This window comes from Rhineura floridana, chromosome 4 (assembly GCF_030035675.1).
Source record: "Rhineura floridana isolate rRhiFlo1 chromosome 4, rRhiFlo1.hap2, whole genome shotgun sequence".
NCBI lineage: Eukaryota > Metazoa > Chordata > Lepidosauria > Squamata > Rhineuridae > Rhineura > Rhineura floridana.
In genome coordinates, this window is record NC_084483.1 from 82,695,694 (window position 1) to 82,710,335 (window position 14,642).

Sequence of the window (14,642 nt, forward strand, 5' to 3'; positions counted from 1 at the left end):
GCAGCTGGGAAAGTGGGAAAACCTATTGAGTAGATTTCATACATTTGAGCAATAGCCTAGTGAGCCCAATTCAATAATTCAGAGATTTGAAAAGCTATTTTTCTTTGTTGCCAGCTTTTTAAGAATGGAACTACTTGTGCTGGTCTGATAATACAGTGGGACATTTTCATAGCTGGCACAAAATTCTAAGGCATGTGGGGAAACTGTTGCTCTTCAGATGGACTAGATCATCCTTTCCCAACTAGTGGGCCACCAGATGTTGTTGGACCGCAATTCCCATCTTTCCTGGCCATTGGCAATACTGGCTGAGGCTGATGGGAGTTGTGGTCCAACAACATCTGGTGGCCCACTAGCTGGAAAAGGCTGGACTAGATCACCTATCATCCCAGACCACTGGCTCTGCTGGGTGGATCTAATGGGAGTTTGCCCAATAAGGGTCCCTCCAATCAGCGCAGATAATTAAGTCAAATCTCAGTATCAGGTCCTCAACAGGATTCTGTTGAGGATATTGATGTGGCTGTTCCACCACAATAATCAAGTATGTGGCTGTTCCACCACAATTATCAACAATCTAATCCCAGAAGAGAATATGACAAACACTCTTGTGCTGGTAGTGTTTAGTATTAGATGGCTAGGAAAAAGAAATGTTTTAAAAATGCAGACATCTATTATGTGTTTATTGTTTTATTGTACAGAAAAATTAAATGTCTTTCATATATAGTTTTCAAAATCTTTATTCCAGTTAACAGATTGTGTCACATCTGCAGCATCAACTTAATGGTAAATTATAACTGCACCACACTAAGCTCATAACTGTTCTTATACAGACCACTTTGCCTAATCTAGTCAAGCCACATTTATTATTTTAAAGTGTTAATAGAACCATAATGGAAAGCAGTGCTTCCCTAAGGAATCATTTTAGCAAAGGTGCAATTCTAACTGCTTTACATAACAAGAAGCACCTGTGTCAATAAGGCTCCTCCTGACAAAATGGAAATGGACTGCCTTCAAGTTGATTCCGACTTATGGCGACCCTATGAATAGGGTTTTCATAGTAAGCAGTATTCAGAGGGGGTTTGCCATTGCCTTCCTCTGAGGCTGAGAGGCAGTGACTGGCCCATGGTCACCCAGTGAGGTTCATGGCTATGTGAGATTCAAACCCTGGTCTCCCAGGTCGTAGTCCAACATTCTAACCATGGAGTTATTTGAAAAATTGGATATGAGATTTTAATGCTGAACTTCATATTTCTTAAAATCTTCAATTGTGTAAAGTATGCAACCTATTAAAGATATATGTAAGGTGCAATCTTGTAGTCCCTGGATGGGAGGGCCCAGCAGCAATGGGATTTCGCAGATCTTCTTTGTTGTGATCTCCCTCATAGCTTCAGCCACTGTTGTTCCTTCATTGTTGGCCCTCCACTGGCAGACAGTGAAAGGAGGTGTTCTGGGGGGAGAATCAAGGCCACTTTGGATCTCCTGGATACACAGCCTTGCTGATCCCCTGGCATGCTCCTGCAATTGAGATGAAAGCATGCCAGCCCAGGGCTGGTGTAGTTATTTTCCTCCCATTGGGCCTAATGGGAGTGATTATTTTAGTGTCACCAAAGTTGAAAGAGGGAGAGAGGAATACCACCCTTCCTTCTGCCCTGCTGGCACAAGTCAGTCATGACTTCATGGTTTCTCTCCACCATGGCAACTTCTTCCCCCGACCATGTAGGACTGCTTTGCTACTTAAATTAGAGACCTCTGCTAATGACCATATTCTACTTTTGTAGTCTTTTGATTAAGATGTTTGCAATTACAAATGTTTGTAACATCCAACTTAGAAAACCACAAAGATAACATTAAAAATCAAGCTAAAATTCAATGGTAGTTAAGCACATGCTTAATATTTTCCATTTTAAATAAATGGAAGTGCTTAACTTTGGCTGAAGAAATTCCTATATTATCATATATTATTGTTTATTATTAATATTATTATTATAGTTTATTCCTATCCCACCTTTTGGCAAAAATACACTCATTTTATGCCCATTTTATTACTGATGCAGCTGGAATCAAAAGGGTACTGCATCACTGTCTCTACAGATTGCAATTTATCACTAATGCCAATAAATCTGTTTATCCAAAGCCCCAGTGAATAGTAGTACTGGATGGATTCTGTTCTTAGGAGTGTAACATAATCACATGTAAAATGTTGTTTGCACACAACTAAGTACAACCTGTAACAGTGATGCAAATTCTGTGGGCCTCCAGGTGCTGTTGGACAACCAACTTCAAATTGGCCTTAGCCAGTATGATGAATGTCAGGGATTTTGGGAATTGTTGTCCAACAATCTGCAAGGTCACAGGTTCCCCACCATTGGCTAACATCCCAATGAAACCATTGGCAAACTGACACTGATTTTAATGGTTTGATACGAATTTAAGCCGTGTGGCTCTGCTCAACCACATCAGGCACTAATGATTTACCTGGAAGTAAATCCCATTGAACTCAATTAACATGGTATAACACTGCAAGTCTCTTTACTGTAGTCTTTTAAACTGCTAATACTTCAAACCTTGGGTCCAGTTATAGTAGGCACCACTTGTTTGAACAACTGTTGCACCACTCCTAAACATTTCATGTGGTCAAAAAAAAATTATCTTTGTGATTGCAATATTATTTGTACCATTCCACTAAGAGACTGCCATGACTAAGAGTATGCTGCTGCTCAAGAACAAACCCCCACATCAGCACAAAAAGGTAGCTAGGACATAGTGGGGCAATCCCTATATCTCTCCCAAACACCCAGTGTGATTGTGGCACAGTAGACAATAAATGATTAAATGTTGTAGCTTTGACAGTGCTCAATCTTATTATTTTTAGGCAGGACAGGAGAAGATAGGAGCAGACTCAGTCCAGACCACTCCCTTCCCTTACCCACCCAACAGGTACCCTCGTGCTGTCAAAGCATTATTAGGCAGATGGAGTATATGCCTCTGCAAGTGCAGCAGCAGAGTTATAGCCCATTACTGCACTTCTAACTCCCACAATTGTGTTAATTAAAGCTGTGTTTATTGGCTAAAAAGGCCAAAATAAAAACAGCAGCTTTTAATGGCACTGCTTTCCATATGAAGCTATTTCGTTTGCTGAAATATAACTGAAAACCAAGTTCGACTGAAAGGTCCCACTGAAACAAACATTATTTATTTTCAGGTAATATGGCCAAACGTTCACTCATAGCTTTTTTTTTTAATGAATGTGGCCAAAAATACATATTTAAAAAATCAAAGTGTAATCTTCTGAGCTTTGACAATTTCATCAACATGTTTTCTGTGTCTGGCCCACTTTTGATTCTCCCGTGCAGTTCACTGACATTCTGCCCCACAAGATCACTGGTGAACTTTAAGTGATGTGGCTGATGGGAGTTCAAAGACATCATCCTCCACGCTTTCTTCTATTGGTTTCATTTTTGCAGATGTTCTTAAACAAGGAGACGGCTGTCCTGCCAACATTTGAAAAAGGAAATCATTTAACAATACCGCCGTAGTAACACCATATTATATGAAGATATATGTCCTTTTAAAGAAGTGAGATGTTTCAGTTTACATCTGAGCAAAATGGATTAGAGGGTATCCTAAGGCCAGAAAGACAAATAAATAAAATGAAACTACTTAGTGCCACCTATGGCTCATTTTCAGCATTGCTCTCCAACTTAAGTAGTAATATCAAGGATCGGAGTGCTTTCCCCCTCCTTTTGAATCTAAAATGTATGTAGCATGGACATTTTTTTAAAAAAAGTATTTAAAAAGCCCTGAAGCTTACAAAAAACATTGTATCAGTTAAATTCACAAAGTAAAACAAACACAAACAGCACCAGAATTAATACAAATCCATAGCACCTATTGAAACTTCATTCCCTTAAGAGTTGAAAAAAGATGGATGTCTGTACTCTCAACCAGCATTTTCAGTTGTTCTCCCACAGATCCACATCTAACACAATGGGGCACTAATAAAAACTTCCTGCTATATTATAATAAAATGATTAAATAAAAGCAAAACACACATGAATATGCACAGTATGTGACAATTTGCAACCGAATGCAGAAACTGCCCCATATGGACAAGGATGTGATACAAGATATGAAGGATCAATCTGTGAAGTTTTATCTGTGATGTCCTATTCACACATGAAAAGTATTGCTGGTTGCAGTCATTGATCAATGAACACAAATGTGAAGACTAGCCCTATTTAGTTTTTAAATAATTATGGCTTGAATCCACAGATGTCTTAGGTGAAGAGAAAAGCATTTTCACTTTTTCAAAGCAGCCCTGCTGAATTCTCCCAGTTTCCCCATCCCACATCACATATCATTCCAGACGGTTCCTCAACTCATGGAAATTGTTTTGGGGGGGCACGGGGGCGGGGCTGTAGTGGGGTGGAGAAGACAGACAATCCCTATTGTGGGAGAACCGCTCATCTGTGTCTGGATTCAACCAGATTTTTAAAATAATTTTTACACATTACAACATAATCACTGTGATTTTGTTTTTTAGACAGGCCAAAAAACTTGAATATTAAAAAGTAGCAGTAGGGTACTGTTTTTACATTAATCCCTTATCTTGGTATTATTGCAGAAATACTACATAAGAACATAAGAAGAATGCTGCTTGGTTAGACCAAAGACCCATCTAGTCCAGCATCCTGTTCTGACAGTGGCTAATCAGATGACTGTAGGAACCCCCACGGAGGACCTGAGCACAACAGCACTCTCCCAATCCTGATTACCAGTAAATGGTAGTCAGAGGCATACTGTCTCTGATGCTGAAAGTAATATGGCCTGTTTAACTAGTTGCCACTGACCGCCTTATCCTCCATGAATTTGTCTAACCCTCTTTTAAAGCCATTCAAGTTAATGGCCGTTACTACATCTTGTAGTAATAAATTCCACAGGTTATGTTTGGTGTGAAGAAGCACTTCCTTTTGTCCTGAATCTCACATTTGGCTTCATTGGATGATCGTGGGTGCTAGTATTATGAGGAAGGGAGAAAAACAAAAAACAAAAGAAAATGTATTTCATTCCCAAAGGCAACATCATGACTTTGACCCTACCAACTAGGGTGTTTCAGTAGTGCCTGGAAATATTGGCTGGCTGGTTAACAACTCACGAAGGGAAGAGGCTGTGGAAGTCCCACGGAGAAAATGTTGCAAGCCATCTTCACCATCACTTGAGCTAGCCATGCTGTTTCTCATTTGCATCACAGAAACTTGCGAGCACAAACTGGGCTGTCGATCGATTTTTTGGGACGTCTGTAGAGAAAAATTTATACTGAAACCTCCATCATTAACAAAGCTTTAATAGATATTTATTTATTTACATTTAGATACCAACCATCGTTCCTCCAAGGAGCTCAGGAAAGCAGACATCTTTCCTTACCTACCCTTTCCCCCCCTCACCACAGCCTGTAAGGTAGATTGGGCTAAGAGAGAGAGAGAGAGAGAGATACTGGCCCAAGGGCACCCAACGAGCTTCATAGCTGCATGAGGATTTGAAACTGAGTCTTCCTGTTCAAAATCTGACACTCTGACACACCACTAGCTTGCCATATACAATAAGCCCTGCATACCTTCTTCCAGGGAATTGGGATCAGCTATTAGTAAGGTCACATGAATAAAAAAAAAATTTCATGGGCTGGACAGCTATTTATAGTGTGTATATTAGGAATTGGAAGACTTGTATAGATTATCTTTTGAGATGTTCTGCTAGTAAAAGGCCTTTAGAAATAAAAATAAGAAATTCCACATATGTACACCACAAAAACAAAAACAAAAACTAGGGCAGTTCTGTGGCACCATCGGCTATTTCCCCAGAGACTTGAAAGTGGTGTGATAGTGTCATCATTGTTGGATGTATCCACACTTGGTGGTGTTTGGTCAAAGCACTTTCCTGGTGTGGGGGGAAACAGATGGTTATACTTCTCCAGAGATGGGGAACAGTTGTTCTGTCATATCCGCTTCGACTCTCTTAGGAGCTATATTGTCTGTTTTCAGCCTTTCACACAATAATACTGATAGTGCCAAATTCCATGATTACTGGGCTTCTGGCATCAAATGTGGGATCACAGCTCTTTCCAGATCCATTTTTGATTAAGCCTAAGCCACCTTCAAACATTCTTCCACATTAAAAGGGCTCCACATAGTGAAATAGTGGGATGCATTGTTGGCCCAGCCACTGACATTGTGCCCATTTGCCTGGCTCCGCCTTCCACCAACAGCCATTGGGAGAATATTTGAAGGGGGAGCCAGCTGTGCTGACCAAGGCTCCTCCACACAATCGGAAGCTTTGTGATCGCAGCATCCAACTGTGTGAGAAACCCTCCACAAGTACAGGTGGCTCCCCACCCCCTTCCAGACCTTTCTGTGTATGCTGTTAACATCACAAAACTGCCTGGTGTCATCTACAATTAATTGGGTTTCACATTAAAATTAGTTACAAATTGGAAAGTCATTTAATTTAAAACAGTAATTATGGAGTAGAACCAGAAAGTTCCACCCTTCCTTATCTAGATTTCAGTAGATCTGCATTCCTCAAAAGGCATGACAAAGTAGGTTCTAGCCCACGGTGTGAATCTGACTAAGAAAGCTTTAACCCACACACACTTAATTCCAATAAACCACTTATTCTTGAGGTGCAAGAGGAATCTTTGTTGCTTTTGCTACACAGATGAATGCAGCCACCCTTCTGGCATGTACACTCAGAAAGTGAGGAAAAACTGAGATTTGCATGTAAAGCTACAATTGTGAAGTAGCTTAAACAATGATCATTCTTTTAATAGTCTACAAGTTGTGGCTAGTGCCCATTGGAACTGGTAGGGTAGAAAGCAGGGAGACCAGCAGTAAGTGGAGTCAGAGCCAATGACAAGCAGAGCCACCCCTGATTTGTGGTAAGTGGACTGGCTGAGAGCCGATGGAGGTTGGTGGAACAATGCCCCATCCACCCTAATGAAACAGCTTCCACTGTAGTCTACAAGTGTGATACTGTAAGGAAGGGGAACCTGCACCCCTTTAGATATTGTTGGACTCGAGCATTCATATGCTGCAGACAGCATAGCCTATGAACGTCAGAAGAGCCTGCTGGATCAGACCAAAGGCCCACCTAATCCATCATCCTGTTCTCATAGTGGCCAACCAGATGCCTACCCCACAAGCAGGACAGAAGCACAACAGACTGTCCCCACTTGTGCTTCCCAGCAACAAGCATTCAGACAGCATTCAACTTGCAGTACTGGCTAGCAGCCATTGATGGAATTTGTTGAAACCCCCTTTAAAGCTTAATGGTCAGAGCATAAGAACATCTGGAGGACCACGGGTTCTCTATTCCCATCACATCAAGCTTGAAATTCCATCCACTCAAAGTTGCCACCCAGATGCCACAAGGAAGTTTTGAAGTATGGCACAAGAACAATGCCCATCTCCTGTTTATTCCCAGCATCTAGCAGTCATATAAATATCATACTTGTATTTAAAGTTAATTGATAGATATATGTCCAAAGGGAAGTTATAAATAGACCTTTTGAAAGAAGTGTATTTTAAGAAGATGGAAGAATGATGCATGCTGCCTTGAACTCATAGGAGAAAAGAGTTGTGTGTGTGTGTGTGTAAATAAAAGAAGCTACATAGAAAAGGAAGATGCATTTTTAAGAAGTGAGCACAACTATACATCAGCTACCTTATCATTTAGGGTTGGGTCATTTAACAAATATAACTTGTTTGTAATATCTTTTCCAATAAGGTATTTAAATATTTCAAAGAGAAATGGCTCAGATTCCAGAAAATATGTAAGTCTCTCTCTGGACCAGCATAAGAATTTGCAGTTATCATCAGCAGTAATGGAGACCTGTGAAGAAAGCAGAATCATAGATTTAACACTGTCTTAATGGGTGTCACTGACCACAATGCATTTTAGCTTGGATGTTCAGCAAAAAGAGGCTTAAAACAAATGTATCAATAGTGGTTTGACTTGAAACACCACATCCACAATGTGACACAGGACATGCTTAACTGTTGAGAAACCCTTTGGCCATAATCTAAATTTTACAGAAAGTTACAAGGAAAACTCTTTTGACATTTTGTAAACCTGCCTTCTAAATTAATTTGCAACTGATTAAAAAGTTTATTGCAAACTATTGCAGAAAAGGAATGAAAGCGATGGAAACCAACATGTGGGAATAAACAGGCCAAACGTGAATAAGAGAACATGGCATAATACACTATATACAAGCCTACTGTTGTAAAGCAACTAGCAACACCGCCCATAGTATAACTACCTGTGGAGGATGCAAATCATCTTTTTAAGAAGTTGTACAGGAAATAATTTAACATCCAGAGTTCTCTTTTTCTTAATTGCCATACTTGCAGGCAGATTCTAATTGGATTGAATGGAACTTAAGGTAAATATAAAGACAAGAATAAGAAAGACAGGAGGCAAATTATTGTAAGCTTAATTGCTTCATGTGCATTTCGATCATGGTGGACACATCATGCAATCCAAACACAGAAGGAGTCTGGGATAGCACGTGCATATGAAAAAAGTTGCCCTTACTTCCTGAGGCCCTGAGAAAAGTGCACACAGCAAAAGCACTGAACTCCAGTTCAGGGGGAATCCTATTCCTCTTAACATCACTTTAATTTGGCCTTCTATTTATTTATTTTATTAGAGCCGCCATTTGTAATGGTTTAATGATGTTTTATTGTTGGTTTTAATGTTTAAATGTTGTTGCTGTTTTAACTGTTTTGATCTGTTGTACACCACATTGGTGGTTTAGAGAAAGGCAGCATAAAATATTTAAAAAAACAAACACCATTAGATTATCAGTACTGTCACAAATGATGCAATTGGACCTGTATGGTTGCAGCAGTCCGATAGAATTCTACTGAGTAGATTGAGATGCATGTGCCTAGGACTATAGCCTTTGATCAACAGCTCAATTCTAAGAGCCAATTCACACGTCATCTTGTATAAGCAAAAAGCAGCTAGCTTGCTATGGTGAGCATGCCTCCAGCAGATGGCACCAGCATACCAAAAACATCAAACAAACCAAATCCCAAGCCAAAAAATCACTCCAGACGAAATAACCAGTGGATCCTAATATGAAGTGAATTATGAATGTGCTACTTCCAAAAATAAGTTAAAGGGTCTATGTCCAATATCTAAGCATTCTAGAAGATGCCTTGAACCATTTTTAATGTTGCTTGTATATTTAGTAAAAAAAATATTCATGCATCACCCACCATGTGTACTGCCTTCAAGTTGATTCCGACTTATGGCAACCCTATGAATAGGGTTTTCATGAGGCTGAGAGGCAGTGACTGGCCCAAGGTCACCCAGTGAGCTTCATGGCTATGTGCGGATTCGAACCCTGGTTTCCCAGGTCATAGTAAGCATCTAATGAGGTGGTGGGCTCTCCAGCACTGGAGTCATTCAAAGAGGCAGGTGGACAGCCACCTGTCTGGTTGCTTTATGCTGGATTCCTGCATTGAGCAGGGGGTTGGATTTGATGGCCTTATAGGCCCCTTCCAACTCTACTATTCTATGGTTCTATGATCTCTGTGCAATGTACAACAATACAGTTTCCATATTTCTATATTTAGAAACAGATGCCTGGAAGAAATATGTAGCAGTCTATTGAAGAACATTCTTCATTCAGTGTAAAAAAAAAACTGATGTAAATAAAAGGAATACTAAGAATTTCTCCTTTAGAATTAGGTGGTGCTGGTTTCATCTCAGCACAGAACAAATCAATGCCCATAGAAGAGAATGTATTGGGGAAAGTGTAAGTAACCATTAACTTCCAGTGCAAAGCTGAATATATCTTGACAGTTACCTCTCCTTGGCATTAAGCCCAGTCCTTGACTGGAACATATTACATCAGTCACCAGTTTTAGATTCTGTACCAACCCCGTCCCTGGTTTACTATCAAGTAATTTCTGCATATTCATAGTTACAAACAAGAAGACACCAGAGACCTGCAGCCCAAGAACTGGGTGCTTAGTACAAACTAGTATGTGAAATTCAGTTCACCCACTTCCCAGCATCTTTGGGGGGATCTGAGACTTCCAGGAGTAGTCTCTCAGCCTCCAAAGATCCCATCCTAGTATACTGCCTTACCCAGCAACTGAATACAGCACTCACAAATGGGAAGGTTTTCTCCGCAACTCAACTTCCCACCCCATTCCCTATCCTTACCCCATCTACTTGCCATGTTCTGAGCTCCCTGCTTCTCAGGCCAATACATACTCTGCCTGCTTGGCTGGCTGGCCTCCCCTTGACCAGCTATCTACCTCTGGGTCCCCTTTTACTTAGACAGGAGACAAACAATTGTCAGCTCTTTTTAGAAATGGGGCCTATAGGTGTGGTGGCTGAATGACAGCTGTAGAGTGTTGAATCAATAATTTCCCTTGGCATACACACACACACTCCTTTTGCCCACTGTTGTTTCTTGCCAAAAAGGCTTAGTAGGGTTTTGAAAGAATGCAGAAAAGCTGCAAAAACTGATCTATCAGACATGAGAACAGGAAGAAAACTGTCTTTGGTTCTCTTGGGGGGAGGGGGACCAAAGCAAAAGCAAAAACAAAAACAAAAGCACCACATTGTTGTCACCATCCTAGTCTCCTCTGCTTCCCAAGCTCCTTCCTATTCCCTTTTCCATCCTTTAGTCTCTCTGGCTATCCACGCAGACAATCTATGTAATAACCCAACACTATTTCTCTCATCTTTATCCCCATGGTGAAACACACTAACAACAAACAACTACTAATAACTCTCCCACATTCCCTTGCACCTGCTGAGAGATTATGCTTTATGCTGTCTTAAAACACAGAAGATGTTGGAATGTATGAGGTTCAACTCCAACTTGGTGGGTTGAGGCTGTATGGGGTTAATAAAGGGTAGCTAGAGAGCTAGACCTATCCCTTTGATCCTCTGCTGTCTGTTCCCTTCCTGCTAGACTGATAAGCAACAGGATGTTTGATCCCAGTTCCTTCCCGCCTTTCTCAGTGTTCTCTTTCTCTCGAGAGGGGAGCAGACATCTTCTCTTTCTCTCTCCTCTCAACCAGGATAATGGCAAGTACTGGGACCAGTACTCGCTGCTCCAGCATAGCCAGTTAGCTAGATATAGAACTCTTTCCTATCAAGCATGTACTTCCAGAATAAAGTAGTTGTTTCTTATTTTAAAGCTTAAAGTCTCTGTCTGACTAATTTGCAGGGAAGGTAGAATCTTAGCAAAGATTCAAACACACACACACTAAGTTCGCTCAATACTCTCCATTCCGCAGCGCTACGCAACTCTGCTACACATCTCAATAGAGAAATTCCGACAGAAGACTCTACCAACTATTTATGTCTGGTATTGTCCAGTTTTCAATGTTTCAGTTGGGATAAATGGAACTACTGCTGGATATTCCACAGTTTATTTTCAGATAAAACCATCATTGGTCATGTAGAAGTTAGGGGTTATCTTCCAATAGTAGGTACAATAGCAAATCAGCAAAAATATGCAAGTACAAACATGTTTTCAACAAGCAACAGGAAAACAAAACCATTTTAGATTGTGGAAGATGAGGCAGCAACAGTACAATATTTATTTTCAACACTTCTTTTGACTACTCTCCAAATTAACATTTCTGATTCCAACAACTGATTCATACGATAACTTTTCCATTATTCTTTTATGGTATTTGTGTTGTTAAGCCTTTAAAATATAAGAAAGAAACCTTAAAACTTATAACCATACCTGGAACTTCTCACCCCGATTCATTTGGGTTGATCGAAATTCAGGAGAATCTATAAAGGCACAGGGGTAAATATTATGCAGAAAATGCCCTCGATAGGAGACCTTCATTCTGATGATAAAAATATTAAAAACATTTGAAAATATAGGAGGTACAACAAATTAATTTATATCGGAATACAATCATCTATTGTGTTTATAACCCTGTAAAAATCAGGAGGTCACTGATTCATAGGGTAGCCATAAGTTGTAATAGACTTGAAGGCACATAACAACAAAGATCAGGGTTATAAAACAAGCACAGTAGGTTCCCCATTTCAGAAGTTAAGACTTGCAAATCATGGAGGGCGATGAAAGGGGTGGAGCTACCACACTTGCCTATGTGCACCTGCCCCCTTTCCATGTTTCCTTAGTTCTGGAAAAGTTCCTTAAGAGGGCTGTTACTCACTAACCATTATTAGATTCACACTAGTGTTAACAATCAGGATTAGTAACAGATTTGCAAACCTGGTGAAAACCAATCATGGTTAGCATTTATATGAGGAAGTCCCACTTTCTTAACCATGTTTGGGAGACTGGGCATGTTTCTTTTCCCACAGGGAGACATATCATCACAGACAAGTAACAAATCAGTACTGCATAATCCAGCACATAGTGGCTGCCTATGTCCTGCTAGCTATATCCAGGTAGCCACTGCCCACAGTGGTTTCAAATGACTACCAGGCACCCCAGAAGCCATATGAGCTTTGGTCAAATCACCATTTAGATTCAGTCTGTATCTATAAAATGATAAGAATACTGATCTACTACATTGAGCCATTCTGAGGATAAATAAGGATGACAAAATACAGTATACTGGAAGAGCTATTGACATTGGTTGGATCCAGTCTGGCCATTCCATGAAACAGAAGGCACAGAGATCCAGCAGAAATTCCTTTCCACAAAACGGGGGAAGCAAGGGATCTCCATCAATTATTTCCTCCCTTTGCAAAGGCCCATGCTGCCTCTACTGCATCCCCCAGCCCTCCAGACAGCTTTGCAGAAGAAAGGAGATTTCACCCCCATCCTTTTTCTTCAACATGAGCAGAGTTCAAGTCTGGATCCACCCATGGTTAATAATAATAATTACAACAACCTTGCTTCAAAATGATTGCTAAGGATTGTACAGGTTGTAATCCTAAATACACTATCTTTAGCATGCCCCATCAAAAGCAATAATTTAGTATTCCAAGACTCCATAGGTGGCAGCATTTCATTTAATACATAGCATTACATTACATATCCCTGAATTCATTCCCAAAATGAATTCCAGAAGTATTAAATTCGTTTTTGGTAATAACGATGGATAGAAAGAAACTAGGAGCAGTCCACTCTGGATTACAAGTGAGCTTCAATCAAGCCTTGGCAAGGTATGTTTATGTAAGCAGTTAACTCAATAGAACTACAGGTTTGCCATACGTCTGTTCAGGTTTTAAGCTGAGCCAGGGTTAACTCTGCAACTACTTTTCTATATAGAAGGGCACTGAGCATGCAATGCACTAACAAATAAAGTATCCTATGCAGAATATTTTTATTCTTTCCCTAGCTCCCCACAGATCTGGGATTAGGGATAAGGGCTTTTAAAACTAGCATCTGACTAGGAAGCAATTTAATCACTGCATATTGTCTCAGCATATATTCAGCTACAATTTCTGGATGACAAACATAAGAGTTACAGTCAACTAAGCCCTACTCAGAGTAGACCCATTAAAATTAATGAACCTAGGTTAGTCATGTCCATTGGCTTCAATGGTAGTACTACCATGGGTAGTATTCAATGTTAGCCCTATTCAGAGTAGACCCATTGAAGTTATTAGAAGTGTCTAACTTAGGTTCATTCATTTCAGTAGGTCTATTCTACAAATGAGCTAGAATTTTGCCCAATTCAGATCTGGTACTGAATTTTTTATTAATTCGCTTATTCAATATCATTGCGGACTGGATTTTTATGTCATGATTTTCCACGACTATTTTCGGAAATTGATTTTTTTAAAAAAAAAAGTATTATTATCAATATTTTTATCTATATTTTAAAGGAAATATCAACAAACATCAATATTTCCTTCAAAATATTGATATTAATATCAATATTTTTCCAAGGGAAAACACCCTGGATGAGTAAAAGCTGCGGCTTGTAGACAAAGAACAATCTCGAATCGAAACTGGCCTGTTAGGTTGATGGAATGGTTTTGAACCGGCACCAGACAATGGATCCCATTCCTAGTCTATTCTGATTAGAACTTAGTTGAACACAACCCATAGACTTGACTTCCACTTTAAGACAGTATAGAAAGGTAGCTACTATTGTATCAACTTCACCCATATTTACTGGGTCTCTTGCTTCAACCACGTTTTTGACAAAATTCCAGAAGCTTTCAATTCATTTTTGGTAATACTGATGGACAGAAAGTATTTTGAAAGCACCAAGCATCTCTCTTGAATCATGCCACAGTAGTTTAAGAGGAGATGGAAGATCCCATTTTGTACATTTTCACCATAATTCAGGATTAGAAGCTAGAAATGTAAACAAAGTTTACAAATCTTAGAATTGTTAAGATGTGTTGGTTTACTGAGAAAGGAGAATTTGAGAAAGAATCTGTAAAAGTCATAGAAACTATGCTGTGGAGCCATATATATTTTCATGTATTTTCAACCTTGGCTGAGAACTGGTTTTGAACCAACCTCTCTCTAGAATTAACAGAAATAGCTGGGACTGAAGCTAAGCTGTCAGGTGAATGAAACACATGGTTTAAAACTAAGGCACAGTTAAACAAAGTGAATACTTCAGCAACCAAGGAATCATGGTGGTATGCAGTAGTGGACAGCATAG

The 14,642-nt window shown here is 39.8% G+C and overlaps 1 protein-coding gene across 4 annotated transcripts in view; it reads right to left on the minus strand.

Moving 5' to 3' along the window:
* Nucleotides 1–713: 713 nt before the first annotated feature.
* The window catches only part of BVES (blood vessel epicardial substance), a 35,452-nt gene continuing 21,523 nt past the window's right edge, over nt 714–14,642 (minus strand). For 2 of the 4 annotated variants that reach the window (XM_061623460.1, XM_061623459.1), the window contains 4 exons: nt 11,777–11,885; nt 7,714–7,881; nt 5,153–5,294; nt 714–3,488 (listed from right to left, as the gene is read on the minus strand). In XM_061623460.1, the coding sequence (XP_061479444.1) occupies nt 3,376–3,488; nt 5,153–5,294; nt 7,714–7,881; nt 11,777–11,885 (532 nt within the window). In that variant the 3' untranslated portion in view covers nt 714–3,375. The remainder of the gene's footprint in view (nt 3,489–5,152; nt 5,295–7,713; nt 7,882–11,776; nt 11,886–14,642) is intronic. The other 2 variants (XM_061623461.1, XM_061623462.1) reach the window with 2 other exon arrangements.